General features: G+C 43.7%; 1 protein-coding gene across 4 annotated transcripts in view; it reads right to left on the bottom strand.

Annotated features, from left to right (window-relative positions):
• Positions 1–3,568: 3,568 nt before the first annotated feature.
• Positions 3,569–17,760, bottom strand: part of CTBP1 (C-terminal binding protein 1) — a 452,412-nt gene continuing 438,220 nt past the window's right edge. For all 4 annotated transcript variants that reach the window (XM_036762346.1, XM_036762348.1, XM_036762347.1 and 1 more), the window contains 4 exons: positions 16,245–16,375; positions 14,150–14,277; positions 7,881–7,998; positions 3,569–4,631 (listed from right to left, as the gene is read on the bottom strand). In XM_036762346.1, coding sequence (XP_036618241.1) covers positions 4,445–4,631; positions 7,881–7,998; positions 14,150–14,277; positions 16,245–16,375 — 564 coding nt within the window. In that variant the 3' untranslated portion in view covers positions 3,569–4,444. The remainder of the gene's footprint in view (positions 4,632–7,880; positions 7,999–14,149; positions 14,278–16,244; positions 16,376–17,760) is intronic.

Below are 17,760 nucleotides of genomic sequence, written 5' to 3'. Positions count from 1 at the left end.
GCCCAGCCCATGGAGGAGTTTTTTAACAGTCAGAGCAGTCCAGCAATGGAACAGGCTTTGTAAGTGAATTCCTTATCACTGTAAGTGTCTAAGGTAGGGATGGATTCCAACCTATTAGGTAGAATTTAGAAGAGATTCCTACAGGACCTAGAGGGACCTTAAAGGTCATTGAGTTCAACCCCTGAGTAGAAGATCCTGCCACTTACTACCTGTGTAACATTAGGCCCTCAATCTCTTCATCTCTATATGTACATACCTCAGGGCTTTGTTCTTGGTCTTTCTTTTCTCTCTCTACATTCTCCCTTGGTTGTCTCGTTCACTACCATGGATTCAACTGTCAGCTTTCTGCAAATGACTCCCAAATCTACATATCCAACCCTCATGTCTCTCCCGAGCTCCAGTCTCCTATCTCTTAATTTCCTGCTGGACATCTAAACCTAAACATCTCATAGGCACCTCAAAAACAACTAGTCTAAAACAGAACTCATTGTCTTCCCTAAACCCAAGTGTTCTGCTAACTTCTCTATTTCCACTTAGTAGTTATTTTGGGGGCCCTCCTGGCTCAGAGTGAATGTAAATTGTAACTGTTTCTCTTTTGGCCAGCAACCCTGAGGGTCTTCCCCTTCCAGTTTGATTTTTTTTTTTTTTAATTAAAGGGGCCATTCCTGGACTCATTTCTTAAAGAGGCCTATTCACTGAATCGGTGTTACCTCACTCAAAGTGAGAACCTGAAAAGACCTTAACTTAAAAGGGCCAGGGTCTCCCACTGCATCCTGGACCATCTCCAATCATCCTGATCGATATCTAGCTCTGGAGGAGAAAGTGAGGCTCGTGACCTTGCATGACTCTCCCTCCCTCAAATCAAAGTCAATCACAAGTCATTCGTCATCTCCCTGATGTCAGGATCCTCTTCAAGAACAAAGGGCAAGCCACACACACACCTCTTTATCTAGCACTGTTACATGATAGGAACGAAGGGCAAGCCACACACACACTTTTTTATCTAGCACTGTTACATGATAGGCACTTAATAAATGCTTTTTTGTTGATTGATGTCCAATCACCTGCCAAGTCTTGCTGTCTCTACCTCCTCCGTATCACTTGCATTTGCCCTTCTTTCCCTTAATCACAATGATACTGGTTCAGGCCTTCATCACCTCATGTGGACTTGTGATATCCTCCCAGTTGGTGCCCTTAAGTTTCTGAACATCTCCAATGCACTCACCATGCTGCTGCCAAATGGGTATTCTAAAAGCAGATCTGACCATATCATCCCCTTGCTCAAGAAATTTTACCACTGTCTCTAGGATAAAACACAAACTCCAATTTGGTCATTTAAAGACCTTTACAATTTGGCTCCAGACCATCTTTTCAGGTCAATGACTTATCACTCTCCCTCACAACCTGTGCTCTAGTCAGACCTGCCTGGCTTACTGCTTTCTGCTCACGCCTTTCCACAGGTTGGCTCCCACGCTTGGAACCGTCTCCTTTCTCATTGCCACATCTTAGAATCACTAACTCCCTTGAAAGTTCAACTCAGTTCTACTTCCTTGCAAAGGTTTTCCCTCATTACCCTAATTGTAGTGGGCCCCATCCCCCAAAATCATGATTTTTGTGTTTATGTGTATGTATGCTGTATCCACTTATGTGACATATGTAAGCTTGTTGACTGTCTCACTTCGGTGTTTGTATTCACAGCGCCTGGAGCATAGTAGGTGCTTTATAAAAAATATGCTTACTTGCTTATCAGTTGATGGTTTGTAGATGATTTTGTTCCCTTTTTACAAAACCAGGACATTTGCCCATGTCCAGTCCCATAGTAACTCCTGTTCTCCACGATCTGATTGCTGGGTGATTCAGCAGTGGAACCTTAGGATGTAGCTCACTTAGGTCTGGGGGGGATGGGGAGGACAGAGTTGACCTTATCTTGGGCAACCAGGGGCCCTCTTACTCTCTCCTTATTGCTAGAATCCCAGGAATTTTAACCCCTAAACCACATGTAAGCAAACAGTAGAAGAGAGGTTAAGGGGCTTGACTCCAAGTTTTAAAGCAAAGCACGGGAAGAAATAATTATTTAAATTACATCTCACTGACATGAATTTTTATTTTAATTCCAGTCCCACGTTGCCCTAGACTAGAATGTACTCCTAAGTTTCTTGTTACTCGGCACCTCTTTTTATATCATTTTGGGCAGGTAGGCAGCACAATGGATACAGTGCCAGGCCTGGAGTCAGGAAGACTCATTTTCCTGAGTTCAAATCCGGCCTCAGACACTTACTAACTGGGTGATCCTGGGCAAGTCACTTAACCCTGTTTGCCTCATTTTCCTCATTTGCAAAATGAGCTGAAGAAGGAAATGGAAAACACTCCAGTATCTTTGCCAAGAAAAACCCCTAGCGGGGTCGAGTTGGACAAGACTGAACAACAATTTTTCTTCTTCCTGAAAATGCCTGCGGTAGGTAATTTTTTTTTAATGGCTAAAAAATCTGATGAAATAACTGAAAATAAAGCACTAGCCTAAAGATAGCTCTGTACAGTAAGACCATTCTCTTGGTAGAGAGCAGTCTAACCTTCCTCTGCTGGGTATTTATACTAAATTCCTCATTCATGTAGTCCACCTGCTGAATTTCTACTTATCCTTTAAAGCCTAACTCAAACGTCACTTTGGTCATGAAGATGCCCAAGTCCTGTGGCCAGCTCCTCCTTCCCATCAGTCTTTGTAAGTCTGATAGATTACATCAGTGGTGTCAGACTCCAATAGGAGTGGATCTCTGCAGGCTGCATGTTGATTTAGAAAGCGACAAATGAACATTGGAACATAGGGTATTGTATTTTTATTTATTTTGTTAAACATTTCCCAATGACATTTTCATCAGTTTCAGCTGTACCACCTCTGGACACACCATTTCAGTTTTGCTGTTGGTCAACTGGCCTTTTGTTCATGATGCCAGGCCAGGCAGAGAAGTAAATGGATTGGAATTCACTGGAAGGGAAATGGACACGAATGAGAGACTCCAAATTATTTTCCTCTCAAGAGTCACTGGCCATCATGGACGCAGCACATTATATAAAGGAACAGAGGGGGTGTGTCTGATAGCCCTAGAATTCCTTCTGCTCACTGATGAGCAAACACGCTTTGTGAGTCCACTTGAAGAACTTTGGACTTTTTCTCTACATCCCTGTATCAGGGCCTGTGGCTCTGCCTCCTCTTGTCTTAGGGGTCGGCTCACCTGCTGGGATGGCACTGAACAGGACTGTACACTTGACACCCTCAGCTTTAATGCAATGTCCCCAATCAGTGCTTATCAAAGGGAAAAGATGGAGTAATTTGTACTGACCCACATGTCACTTTGTCCTTCTAGTAGCTTTCCTGTATCTATACAATTGTGGAGGGGAATCTGTTAAGGTGAGGCCTGCTTGTTTCCCAGCTTCCTAGAGGAGATTATCAACATCTTGTTAGCAACCATGGAAAATCAAGCTTTCTCAAGATGGTAAGATTCAAATCGATAGCTAAGAGATGGAACTAAAAGTTGGCTAAAAATGACTAGAAATAAAAATGTTACACATATAATATTTGTCTGGGATTTTTATTTCTTTAAAATAATTCATACAAATGGTTACAGTCACAAACATGATTTTAACCAAAAATATTGCTAGCCTACCACATTACCAGGAAGGAATCAACGTAGGCGATGAAATGCTGCTACCCTTCAGCAGTCTAGTGCCTTTTTGCAAACCACCAATAATATATACTTTAACTGGTGACCAAAAGCACAATGCTCATTTATACAAAACCTCTGTCTTCCTCAAAATCTTTTTGCAATGTTATCTTCATTTGGAAAGAAGGGAAATTCATGCCCAAATCAGAAGAAATGGTTTTTCTTTTGTTTACTAAATTAGTCTAAAAAATAAGACAAGCAGGTAGAAAAAACAATGCACTGTGTGGCGTAGAAAGAAAAATGGGAAAAATTCATTGTCCTGAGAAGTTTGCCAACTGCCTCATCTTGGGGCATGTTTTAACATATAAAAAAAAATCATCTCAAAATTGGTTTTTTGAATGCCTCCTTTTTGCTTTCTTTTTTGTTGACAGCTAAGCAAACAAATCCTTTTTAATGTTCTAAAAACTGTACACAGACAAGTACATTCATGATATAATTAACTACTAACTTCTCTTGCTTAACAAAGAACCCATAGGACACAGAAACAGTGAATCAGTCCACTGGACGGGGGACAAACTACAATTTATACGGAGGAAAAAAAGTTTTCCAAATCTTCTTTTCACCTCCCACACCTTTTGCCTTTTATATCTGTATATTGGACCAGTTTCTAAAACAATTATGGTCTCCTGTAAGTTCATGGTTTTGCTCTATTCAAAAATCCAGATTTTTTTCCACATCATCTTCAAAGTTGAAAGCTCCAATGTTGGGAATGCTATTTTCTTAGGCTACAATTGGTCACTTGGGTGGTCTCTATCAGCTTCTGGTTTGACGGTTTGGCCAGGGGAAGGAGCATGGGGAGGATGGGCCACAGTGGGGAGCCCATGGGATAAGGACATGGCGCTGGGGACTATTCCTTCTACTGCTGCAGGGATGCCAGCTGGAGCCACGCTCACCACGCCTGGAGGGTACCTGCTGGAAGATGTAAAGAACAACACATGGTAAGGATCCCTATGGACCATGCTGACCACTAGGAATCTTGGAGCCACTCCACGAGGCTTGTCGAGCTAAAGCCTCCTCTGGAATTCTAAGAAAAAGGAAGATTGCTTCCCTGCATGACTTGTTCTCCATCATCTGTATTTGGACCACCAACTGTTGATTTTTCATCTCAGGCTGCTTTCCTCTAATCCCTAAGTCTGCTTCGAGGACACTTCTCATCATGAGCACATGCACTAAGGAAACACAGACTCATTTTAACCTCAATATCCACAAAATGAAAAGAGGTAATTTATTAGGTGCCTACTGCTAAGAAGTCCCCTTGGAATGACTTGGGATACGAGGCCTGAAGCTCTTTTTCACAAGGGTAGGCACAGGGGAGAGTGCATAGGGCTGACTTGAAGACCCCAGCCACTGCCCTACCTAGCCCAGGACTCTGATGTGGGATCATCCTGTCAGGGAAGAACTCTAGGGAACTGTACACACCAGCTCCTTTGGGAGCTCACTCTAGATAGAATGGCCATTGCTGCTGCTAAGTTCTTCTTAAGGGAAAATGCTCTGAATCTAAAAGCATGAGGGCAAGGGGTATATCTCAAATATCCCCTCTTCTAGCTGGGGAAGCAGAAGTTTTTAGATCACATTAGCCAAACGGAAGCAATTATCAATCACCTCCAAACTTGGAAAAAACCAACGGTGAATGGCTTAAAAAACCATATAGTATGTGCTCAGCTATCAGTCCTCTAATGATTGTGTGCCATTCTGTCCTTCCAATCTCTTCTCACCTTACTTCATGAAAAAGTGGTCATGATGTCATCCTGTCACTGGGGACCAATTCACTTGACTTTGGTAAATGCTTTCACTCCTGCTTTCGAGGTTATTATCTGCTGGTTTCAATTTAAACCAAAGAAAATATAAATGGTCCTAACCATCTTCTGAGGCAGCCCATGGCCCTGTGCTCAGGCTGCTCTCCCACAAGTACAGCTCATACAGCAGTGTGTTCACTGACCCCACACATTAGAGACTGTTAGTCCCTAAGAGGTGCCATCAGCACATTAAAAGAGTAAGAAACTGTAGTTTCTCTGGTTCCAGAGCTTAAACCATGATGTCTTTAAAAATTAATAATTAATCACCCTTTTCATATACTAATATTTCCTGAATGAAGACTAATGGCCTCTCCTTTCTATTTCCTCGACAAACAAATCACTCAACATGCCAAGGCCTACATGGATGGTAACATACCTGTCACTGGCTTCATCTTAGCTAGAATATCTAACTGGGGAGCTAGGTTGATAATCAAAGTTCTGCTATCAAGGGAAAATAAAGGGGGCCCTGTTATGGCTTCTTTCATTCAGTTTATGAAGCAACTTTGAACCGAATCACTATTTTATTCTCCTTTAAAGGATACAGCCAAGATTTCTAGATATTATGAAGTGTGGCTTTTCTTTCCACTGTAACACCACCTTCCTAAGAAAAAGCCCAGCAATAGTGATGACCAGAGGAGAATGTCCTCCCTGGCCCCTGACTTGTCCCCTGGGCACCTAAACTTGTGGCTCTAAGAACAAGCACAAGCACCTCCTGCTCACCAGCCAAGACAAGTCCAAGAAACACACTGCCTGTGCTTCATACACCGGCCCACCTAGCACCCAGAACACCGGAGTAACTGGAGAAATGGCCTTCTGAGGTGCCTGGTGACTACGAAGTCTTTTGTTTCACTCTGTGGCAATACCTTGGATAGAAAGGCTGAGCAGGCGGCCACAAAGGACACACTTACCTGGGGCTAACATCCTGCTCTCCGGTGGTGGGGCCTGGGGACGGACTCTAGCGGCCAGTTTTTCAGCTAAGCCTTACAGTCCCTGCACGCCCACAGATGTGCCCTGGCCAGACTCCTGGGTCCCACTTGGATTCAGTCACATCCAATACTGTTTTAAGGAAGCAGGCTGTTGTTGCTAAGGTTTGGCAATCTTTTGGTATTAAAGTTATTCTGGGTGCACATAGCCAAGAGCCACTTCTCCAGGACCTCCAAAGACCACAGTGAGAAGATGAAGCTGGCCTGGGGCAGCAACTAAGTCAATTTCCTTCCTGCTGCCCTCTAGGGGGAGGCTGGGCTCCTGGGCTTCTTCTTCTCTGGCCCTCGCACCTTCTCCCACATGTGAAACGGGGTTGTGGTTGGGGCCTGGGTCAGGACAGTTAAAGCCTGAGGTGACAGAGGCTTGTGGGCCCAGGCTTGGAGCCCATTCTGGCCAACTTGAGAGAGGAGAGGACGCCTGTGGACAGCACCCCCTTCCCAGGGGCCCAAGAAAGCCAAGTCTGACCGGCTACCTGCAACTCTTTTAATTTTTAAATCTGAAAGCAACTTGGTAAAGTTTTACAAAAAGAAAAAAAAAAAAAGAAAAATTATGAAACAACAACAAAAAAAAGTTATTCTGGGTGCAAGTGTTTTCTCTGGCCTTACTTTGTAGGATTCCTCCCCCCACCCCCATATATTACTGGAAGTGTTACTTTAGGGTCAAATTTCTAAATCTTTAATTAATGTTGGATGATCACAAAAATTCTTCTCCCCAAAAAGCTGGCTAGTGGATAATGAAATGTTTGGGGCCATAACAATGAATGAACTGGCTTCCTCAATGTATACGAGGGCTGTGATGGACAACAGTGAGAGGTGTATCCACAGGGATAAAATCACAGATCCCAGGACAAGAAGCAGCCGGATGCCATGGTGGACCCAGAGTTAGGAAGACCTGGCTAAGTTAGAATCCGGCCTTAGAGATCCATGAGCCGGGGTCTGGGCAATTCACTTAGCCTCCATGGGCCTCAGTTTCCTCATCTGAAGAATGAGGATAACAACAGTCCCTGTCTCTTCGGGTTGTTGTGAGGATAAAATGAGGGAATATTTGTAAAGTGCTCTGCGAACCCTGAAGTGCCACAGAAGTGCCAGCAACTATTCTTATTATCGAGACAAGAAGGCAGAGTCTGTTTCTCACATCACGAAGAGAAAGACATGAAGATTTTCTGTTTCCCATGTGCATCTGCCATCCCACAAGTACTGGACTTTCTTCTTTTTATAGGGCTTGAAGAGAGTAAGAGGAACTTTTAAAGAACACTCCCTTCATGTGCTCCTTCCCCTGGATTGGAGGGTGTTGGCCTGAAAAGTTGCTCTCAACATTGCAGACAAATGAAGGAAAACCTGGATCCCTCAGTCCAGCCCCCCCAGCCCCCCATTCCACTCACCTATATGCAGCACCATTAAGCTCTGGATGAACTACTGCTGGGTCCATACTTGCCCAATGTGTAGCTGCAGTCAAATGATCTTTATTAACACAATTTTTCAGGCTGTCTGGAATACGACCTTGGGAAATTGTGGGGGAAAGGCAGGAAACAAACAATAAATACATTTGCTTTAAACTACTGATTTTACAAACTTTTATTCCACAGGCCTAGATTCAGACAAAGCTTTATAATTTGTTACTTGGTCCCTCAATCTGGCATTCAGAGCTTTCTTCAGTCATTCTACTATATCCTTTTCAATGTGTCATAACTACAGTTAAGATAACTTTCAAAAATGTAGACACCCACTATTTTGTTTTTACAAACCTCATTTCAATGGTTTAAGTACAATTTATCTCTGGAATAAGTATACCTATTTAAAAATATTGCCATGCCAGTGTACCTTTTAAAAATTTGTGGCACATGTATAACCTATATCAAATTGCTTGCCTTCACAATGAACAGGGTGGAGAGGGAAGAAGAATGTTTGGAAATCAAAATTTTAAAAAAATATTAAGACTTTTTACATGTAGTTGGAAAAAACAAAGAAAATATTTTTTAATACTTGTGGTAAATTTAAGGTTTTTCAAAATCTTTGAGTTACTGTTACTAACAGGCAAGGGACCGAAGCCTAATAACTCTCTGGCTCCACCCCAACCCCTTGAGCCCAGTGTTGAAGGCAGAACAAGGCCCTGCAATATCTCTTGGTAGAGATGGAGCATTAGAAGTTATCTGCCACCCACTGCTACACCAATGGCTAGAAAACACTCACCAACTGTTACTCTTCCAATCCCTGTGTATCTCAATTACCAACTACACAGAAGCGAACCATGCCCAACCTCCAACTACCTCACTGTCTCACACGTCCCCTTATCAACGTTGCACTCCAACTCTGTCCCCTTTCCACTACAGCCTCTGGAATCCTTGCTCTGCAAGGAACAAACTTCCCTTCATCCTAGACCTCTTCCTCTTATCGTCCTTCATCTACTTATTCTCACTAAGACTGGCTTCTCCCAGATGACCCAGTGGCCCCCCCAGCCCCCATGGCCAGGACATGCACCCACAGCTGTACTTTCACTCATGTATTCTGAAAGGGGAGTCAAAATACTCCTTGCTCCCCAGTGCCACTTCCAGACTCAGTAACTTCTACTGTGGAATCCACTTCAAATTTGTCATTCTTTATTGAGCAGGTGAATATTACTATTCTGTTTGGATTCCCAGGGCTTTGCGCATAGTAAGAGCTTAATAAATGCTCACTCATTCATTCTTTTGACCTCCTTTCTCAAGGAATTTAGCACTTAGCTCCCTGTCTTCTTCTCTTCCCTACTCTCTACCCTTATGCTAGGAGACTCCGAAATTCATGGTGATGCTCCCTCAAACATTCTAACTTCCCAATTCTTCAATTTCCTTAAATCCCATGACATATTCCTCTATTCCACCTAAACCATGCATAAGGAGAGTCATTACTGATAGTACAAATATGTTTTTCTAAGACTTTGGCTGAGAATGGGAGGAGAGATTTAGGGTGACAACTTATGGGGATGGTAGGGCCAAGTGAAAGATGGAGGAAACCTGGGCTTGTCTGAAGGAAGTAGGGCAGAATTCAGTAGATAGGGACACTGAATATTAAAGAGAAAGAGGAGATGATCAAGCTCGGAAAGATAGAAAGTAAGAGATCAAAGGCACACACAGAAGGGTTGGCTTTGGCAAAGAGGACACAGTCATTTCCCTCCTCTCGGGCCATCTTTCCCCAGGACTGCTGTGAGGATAAAGTATCTGTAAAGTGCTTGGCAAACCTCAAAGCACTATAAAAGTGCCCGTGATTATAATTATTATCATCATTATTATTTCCTGATATAAGAAGCCAGTCTATTTCTCACATCACAGAGAGAAAGGCATGGTTCTTTTGTTTCCCATGTACATCAGCTATCTCCCCCAAACACTGGGAGCTTCCTGCTTTGTCCCTCCTAAACTTGTTCTCCCCCCACTCACAATGTCCAATCCCTCTGCCGCTCAATATGTTCATAAGCCATCATTATCCTGCCCTGACTTGCCCCTACAGTTAGCTATTCGATTCCACATTGTAGTCCTCTTCTCTCCAATCCCTGAACCCCTGGCTAACCCTCAGTCCTGGATCACTTCCACTGTCCTTTACTCCCTTTTACTGGCTGCACAGGAAAATCACAGTTTTGTTATCTCACTCCAAGTGGGTTCTCCTTAGATTCCTCCCTAGTTGTTTCCCAAACTCACTCCCCACAGAAGTCATTTTAAACTTCTCTTATCTCCTCAATCCTCCTCTCCCCACCCACTCCTTGTCTTCATGTCAAAACTCCTCCCACCATGGCTCTGAGAATGGGGTGGCCCTTCTTGCTAGGGCCAACCCTCCACACAGGCCCTTGTTCCCATCCCCTTCTACCTTCTCTAGTATATCTTCCCCTCAATCACACCCTCTTTTTCTCTCTAATCTTCAATCTCCCTCTTTCCTGGATCCTTCCTTGCTTTCCTCAAACGTGCTCAAGTCTCCCCTACCTTTAAAAAACCTTCACTTGGCCCTCCCATTCCCTCAGGCTGCCATCCCTTTTCTAATCTCCTTTTCTCAGTCTAATTTCTCAAATAAGCTCTCTTCACTCATTTTATCTACTTCTCTTACTCACTGCTTTGCAATTTGGCTTCAAGGCCTCATCATTTGACTGAAACTGCTCTCTCCAAAATTACCAATGGTCTCTTAATTGCCAAAAGACACTTGATCACTCTTTCCTCCTACTTTCTCCACTCTGGGTTTTTTCATGATTCCCTCCTGGTTCCCTCCCTTCCTGTGTGATTGTTCCTCCTCCTCCTTGGGCCCCTTTGGTATGGCTCACCAGCCATATTCCGCCCACTAACTGGGTACTCCCCAAGGCTCAATCCTGGGCCTTCTCTTTTTCTGTACTTTCTTGGTGACCTTATCAGATCCTGTGGGTTTAATTATCATTTCTATGCACATGTCTCACAGATTTTGACCTAGTCTCTCCCCTGAGTTTCAGTCTTACATCACCAACTGCTTACTGGATATAAACCCACCCACTTTCCCATGTTCCCCTTGTCTGGTAAAGGCACTACCACTCTTCCAAGTCTTCATGGTTCATAACCTCCTTCCTTTTCTTTTACCCCATATACCCAATCCCTTCCTCCACACTCACTCAGCCACCACCTTGGTCTGGGCTTTTACTGCCTCTTGCCTGCTCCATCGTAGTGGGCTCTTAATCCATCTCTCTGCCTCAAGTCTCCCCGTTCCAATCCATCTTCCACATTTATGCCAAGGCAGTTTTCCTTAAATGCAGGTCTAGCCCTCTCACCCCATACTCAGTAAATTCCAGTGTTTCCTTATTACTTCTGGGGCCACTTCATGGCCTGGGCCTATCCTGTTGTCATCATCCCCGTCCTGTCCCCCCCCATTCTATAGCCCTGTCTGCTCACCTCCCCTTCAGAGATCTCTCACTGCCTTTAGGACACAACTCAAACACCATTTTCTACACAAAGTCTTCCAAAGATCCCCCTCCCTGACCATGTCCTCCCTCCTTAACTTCCTTGCATTCATTCTTCATATACTTATACACGTTCATGTCACCTCTCCCGTTAGAATGCAGCTCCTTGAGGATAAAGAAGGTTTAATTTTTTTGCATTTGAATCCTCAGCAATACAGAGGAGGTGCTTAATAAAGCTTCTTGATGGACTTGTTACTGCTAATACTTTATGTTTCTTAAAACTAGAGTCTAGATTCCTTTCAAAGCTGTCCGGTATCCTAAAGGACATTACCTGGAACTGTTCACTCAGTTTCCTTGGTACCAACATGACGAACTACAGAAAATAATTCTGTAGCCATGAGCCTTAATTCGGCCAAAATATTAAAATCAACATTTTACTTCACTTTGATATATCCTCACCTACTGGCAAACCCAGCTGCTACCTGAAATATTTCTTTACTCATGCTATCAATGTCCAAAGCTAACATGGCTCAGAAATGGTCATAAAAGTTAGAACATCAGAATGGCAACAGTAAATCGGTCAGCTTAGTCCAATAACCAGTCTCTGACAATCATACAAAGTGAGAGTATATAGCTCTAGTTAGCCAAAAGAAAACTCTACAGACATAGAGGGTGTCCCAAAGGTCTTAGAGTCATTTTAACCTCTAATAGCTTACTTACTTTTAACAACTCAAAGTGGCATGCACCAAGACCTGTGGGACACCCTGTATGTGATTCCACACCAAGGTGGGCAACAGCGTGGTTCCAGGGCCTCACTATTCTTGTGAGTCCTCTCTACATGATAATTTCCTCACACTAAATAAGACACCAGGCTTTTATTAGCCCCACAACTGCACTCCGTCCTGCAGCATGGGCTTCACGGGCTCAGAGTCCTACTTCCCTGGCCTTCAATCACACTTGTTGGGCATGACCCTGATTCCTTCAGCACAGTGCAGCTTCTTACCCAGAGGAATATGGATCTTTCTCTGGCATCAGCCCTCCTGATAATTTCTTTGTAAAGACTGGCTTTTTTTTTTTAAAAGAATAAGCTCTAGTTCTCTCGACTACAAATTATCATTGCTAGTGCCAAAATGTCCTAGCAACTCCTCCACCACCCATATTCCTTACACAGCTGAAGACGTGTATCTCACATTTATTTCCAGGAACCCTCTCATCTCTCCCTTTTAACTTCTTTCCCCTTCTGTTGCTCTCTCAGTTTCAGTCCTTATCATGTACTAAGTACACTTGGGCCTTTGGAACCATTCAAAAGAAGTAATTAACACTCCAGCTGGGTGGGGGGGTGGGGTCAGGTGGAACAACTGGGACACCCAAGGCTTGGCCAGCTTTAGGGCCCTCCCCTGGGCTTAGGTAGTGAGTGCCTTGAGATCAAACACCACGCACTGGAAAGAGTGCCATGGGATCTTTCGGTTAGAAGACCCATACGAGTCACAATTCTGTGATTGTGGGCAAGTCACTCGCTCAATCTCTCTGAGCCTCAGTTCCTTCATCTGTAAAAAGGGAATGTGGTAAGGAACATCCTCTACAAACATTAAAGTATTAAAAAAGGGGGGGGGGAGGGGCATCATTAGAATCTTCCCAGCCCATGGCTGATGCCCACCTTTCTGCTGGACTTTCCTTAAAATCCTGATCTTTGTTTTAGCCATGTTTTCCACTCCTAAGTACGTGCCTTATAAAATTCCAGGAGTTGTGATCTGAAACATGTGCTATGCTTGCTGGTAACAATTCAGTGAGTACTGATTCAGCTCCTGCGTGTGGGGCTATCCTCTGGGCACCATGAAGGACAGACAAAGGACTTTACGGCACAGCATCTGCAAGGCCACAATTTGTTCCCTGTGGTTTTCCCCAAATCCATGTACTCGATTTATTTTTGTACTTAATTGAAACTGATGCTATTCTATTTCCTAACTTAGTTGGAGCCTAGGAAAATTAATAAAAGCCTTTCAACAGGCTTTCCTGCCTCCCTAGCTGCCCTCCAGCTCATCCTTTATGTCATCGTTACAAGAAGCTCACAGAGAAATTTGGTCATGTCGCTTCTCGGCTAAAATTCCTTTAGTGGTTCCAATGACTGGTTATCCTTTTTCTTCTGGCATTTAAGGCTCTCCAAAACTTGGCATTAGGCTACCTTTACAGACTTCTCTCCTATTACTCTCTTCCATGCACTCTATGTTTGAGCCAAACTGGACAACCTGCTGACCACCAATACGCCCTAAGCCTCTGTTCAGCCCCTATTCCTGCAACCTGTGCCACGTGCACTCTGAATTCCTTAGCTAACTTTAAAAACTCCATTGTAGTGCTGCCTCCTGCATGAAGACTTTCCTAGGTCTGTAATGCTCTTTACCCTCAGGTCAGACCAGCAGTTGGTGCCTCTTTATGGTACTTCCATGTACAACAGCTATTTGTATTGGTGTCTGTATTCCTCAATAGACTGTGAGCTTCTTGAGGGAAGGGTCTGTCAAAAACTTTCATCTCTCTAAGCACAAAGCATGTCAGGAACTTAATCAATGTTTGTTGCTGGGGAGATGTACTCATAGGATGATACAGCAACACCACCCCCCTCCCTGAGTACCTTGTGGCCAGAGATAAACAGCTGAAGAAATTGTGCCTCTCTCCTTCACGTCTGATTGAATTACAGCAACTGGCCTCCTTCCCACCCAATCCCAGGGAGGAACAGCTAAGCTGTCAGAGCATAATGGCTGCTGAGGCGGCTACCTGTGATGGCTCTCCGGATCTCCCGTGCTGCCTCCTCTCGCATCTCAATGGACGCCTGCTCACTGTACCATGCTGCATGGGGAGTGCAGATCAGATTTGGTGCGTCCTTTAGGGGACCCTGGCTAAAGCTAAACACAACCATGAAACATAATTAGAATAACCAGAAGCACACAAGGATGTGAGGAGACAGTTGTAATGAGAGCAAGCTGATTTTCAGTTAACAAAACATTTACAAAGTGTCCTTTGGCATGTCTTGGAAGTCTGATACCAGCTAGCTCATAATCTCCACCCCATTTCATGGCATCAGCTTTTAAATAGGCTTCCCATAACATGAAGAGTCACATAGACAACACTTTCCTTGGAATATATATGGTAGGCAAGAATGATTAAAATGAAGGGCCAATGATTTTATATATATATATATATATATACACATGTGTGTGTATATTTGTATACGTGTATGTATGTGTATATATATTTTCCCCTAACAATAGGCCTTCACTGAGGCTCAAACATCAAATCTGATGAGACAGATTTTTGAGTGGAGAGAAAATATTATGCTCACGGCCACCCAAGAAATTGACAGCTAGGCTAGGAAATGAGTATCATAACCTCCTCACATGCAGCTACAGGCTGTAACAGACGTTGGCCCTGCCCCCACTCTTTTCATTGGTCACATGGAGAGACATGTGAGCAGCCCTAATGTGTTACTCCATCTCACCTCTAGCACAGCTGCTGATTCAAACAGGTAAGGACTTGACCAGGTGACCTGGACATGAAGTAAGCCCAGAAATGGTTCCATCCAACTGGGGCTCGTTAGCTGCTGAGAACTGTGCAGCAGTAGGCTATTGCCTTGGGCAGGCAATACCTAGTTATGCCAAGACGGAATGCCTGCTCCTTGGTTTAAGTGACTTTCTTAAGAAAATTATCTTAGAAATCTCATTCCATCCCACTTCTTCTATAGGATATTCTGGATGCCATTAAGGCTATGGCCTTCTCTGTACACATTAGTAAACACCTTGTTGTAATGGTTACACTTAGAAGTAAACAAGAGGATTGGGTGGCTTCTTGGGCAAAGAGCATCAAGCCTCCTACTTGCCAGTGACCTTTTATGACTGATTGTAAAAGACTTCATCTTTAATTACTGTCATTTAATGGCTGGTCTCTGATAATCCATATTCAGTATCTCTTCTCATGGGTTATGTGGGTTTCTGCAGTTAAAACAATTAGTCTGATTTTCTCCTGATGGATTTCATTTTGAATTTGCATCTTTCTATTTAGCCCAAGATCAGAGTGACTGAGGAGGCATCACTATCTCCAGTGTTACTCATTGCTATAAGGAGATATGCTGGGGTAGCAAGGCCAGTAGTGTGTTGGACCTTAATTGCAGCAGAAGCATGGGCAGACTTAAACCCAGCTCTTAACAAAAACAGACAAGGGGTCAGGCAGTGGGGATACAGGAGGAAATGGAAGCTATTGGGCTGAATATTGTAGTTATCAGCACCATTTAGACTAGGAGGAACCTTTGGGAAAGAGGATGATAGTGGTGCCCAGGTCTTTCTGAAGCCCATGAAACTGCCACAGAACTCTCCTCTGGTCACTGTAACTCCCTGCTTCAACCATTCCTGGAAGAGGGCACGCACATCTTAGCTATTAAATACTAAAACTCAAATATCACATTTGCACCTGTGTGATTTCATACACATAGCCTGGTTCTCCTCCTCTGCTATGGGTGTGCATGCATGCATGCACGTATGCATGGGTGTGTATTTGTGAAAGATCACTTCAGCTGAGAGGCTTGCTCGAAGTGACAAGACCACTTATTATGCCCAAGAAGACATGAACCAATGGCCACATCTCCTTTCTACTCCTACTTTCTCCATCATTGGGACAAAAAAAGGGGCTCTGACCTATGGACTTTTCCCATGCAATCAGAGGCCCTGCTCCATTTGGAAAGATTACTGGGTTGGCTATTAGTGAGGGTGGTTGTAGGGTGGGGGGTAGGAGTTGGCTGATTGGGTCATTGCCCCAGGGGATATCATGCACTACAAGGGAAAAATAAGGAAAGGGAACAAAAGAACAAACAGAAAAGCACCTGAATGGTTCTGACTCATGTACATCTAAGGCTGCCCCTCGTATCCTTCCTTCCTTCAGGGCCTGTGCCAGTGCTTTTTCGTCTACCAACCCACCTCGTGCTGTGTTCACCAGGAAAGCCCCTTGTCTCATCTGGGAAAAATTAAAAAATAATCATCAAATTAAAAATAAGATAAAATAAAAGTTGAGGCATTCTCATTTACTCAAAAGAAGCATCCATTACAACAAAGGCTAAACAGCTAGAATGATCACCCCTACACTATCTATCTACTTTGAAAAACAAGACAGTATGCCACATTTTCCCAGGGAGGAAGTTTTGTTTGAGCTTCCAATATAACACAGTCATTCACACCAATTCAGTCTGCGATGTCGTAGTTGAGCCTAGCTGAGATAATATTTTATACTCAATCACTAAGTTTATCAGTAGAATCCCCAAGATAGGACTAAGGCTGGGAAAGGCCACTTTAGTGTTGAGGAAGCCACTGAACTGTAAATTACAAGCAGGTGGGAGAACAACTAGTTTGGCAAAGCACACTGACAGGGAGTCTGGGGGACAAGGGAAAGGCCCTTGTAATAAAGAGTAAACCAAAGCTAGAGACAGTCTTGTTAAACTTAATTTCTATTCATTGTTATGAACTCTAATTGGGGGAAGACTCCAACCCTACTTTGGAGTTGTAGGAAAAATTGAACTATTCCTAAAAGAAAGGGAGGAGAGAGAAAGACAGAGAAAGAAGAGAGAAGACAGTGTTCTGAGTATCCAGAGATGGCAATGTGCAATTCTCAAGGCAAATGTAGTTAACTCTCACATCCTCGTGTGTCAGTATAGTATGATGCAAAGCTTAGGCTCTGTTAGCAAGAGAGGGCTTGAAGAAAAAGCCACACAGAAGGACTCACAAAGAGCCTTCAGAAAAACTGGCTAGAATAAAGATGATTCCAGCTATCTCTTCAGGCTGGCCCTAGCTCCTTAGCAATGACAATATCCCTCCTAGCTGGGGCCAGGCTGGCCCAAGCAGGGCCTGAGCTCCATAAGAGCCTTTGCCCAAAGGGGCCTGATGCTTCACCCTTCTGATGGCAGCACTTCAACCACTTCTCAGCTTTATTTCCAAGTTTAATATAATTTGATTTTAATAAGCCTATATTAAACCTAGACACAGATGAAAGTTTAAATCTGTTTTTGTAAATTGGTGGGCCTCAAAGAACACAGATTGGCTTCAGGCATCTGCAACATCCAGTTTCTAGAAGCCAGTGAGCCAGAAGCTAGCCCACTGTCCAGCCCCTCAGTTCTCCACACCTTTACTTTGATTTCATGTGTAGGAAGCCATTCCCAGAAAACTCCGCTTTCACATGAGATTACAGGAACAATCAGGTTACAATTTTAACTCTACAAAGAGAAATTCAGTGTTGAGGTTCCCTTGGCAACCTTAAGCTCCCTGCTCACGGAGTATGCATGTGTAGAGTGTGCCATTTGGAGAGGGTGGGTTTCCCTACACAGTGTACTGCTAGGCCTCCTGACTTGT

This window comes from Trichosurus vulpecula, chromosome 6 (assembly GCF_011100635.1).
Source record: "Trichosurus vulpecula isolate mTriVul1 chromosome 6, mTriVul1.pri, whole genome shotgun sequence".
Classification (NCBI taxonomy): Eukaryota; Metazoa; Chordata; class Mammalia; order Diprotodontia; family Phalangeridae; genus Trichosurus; species Trichosurus vulpecula.
The sequence above is the reverse complement of the archived record's forward strand: the minus strand, read 5'-3'. Positions and strand labels throughout refer to the sequence as shown.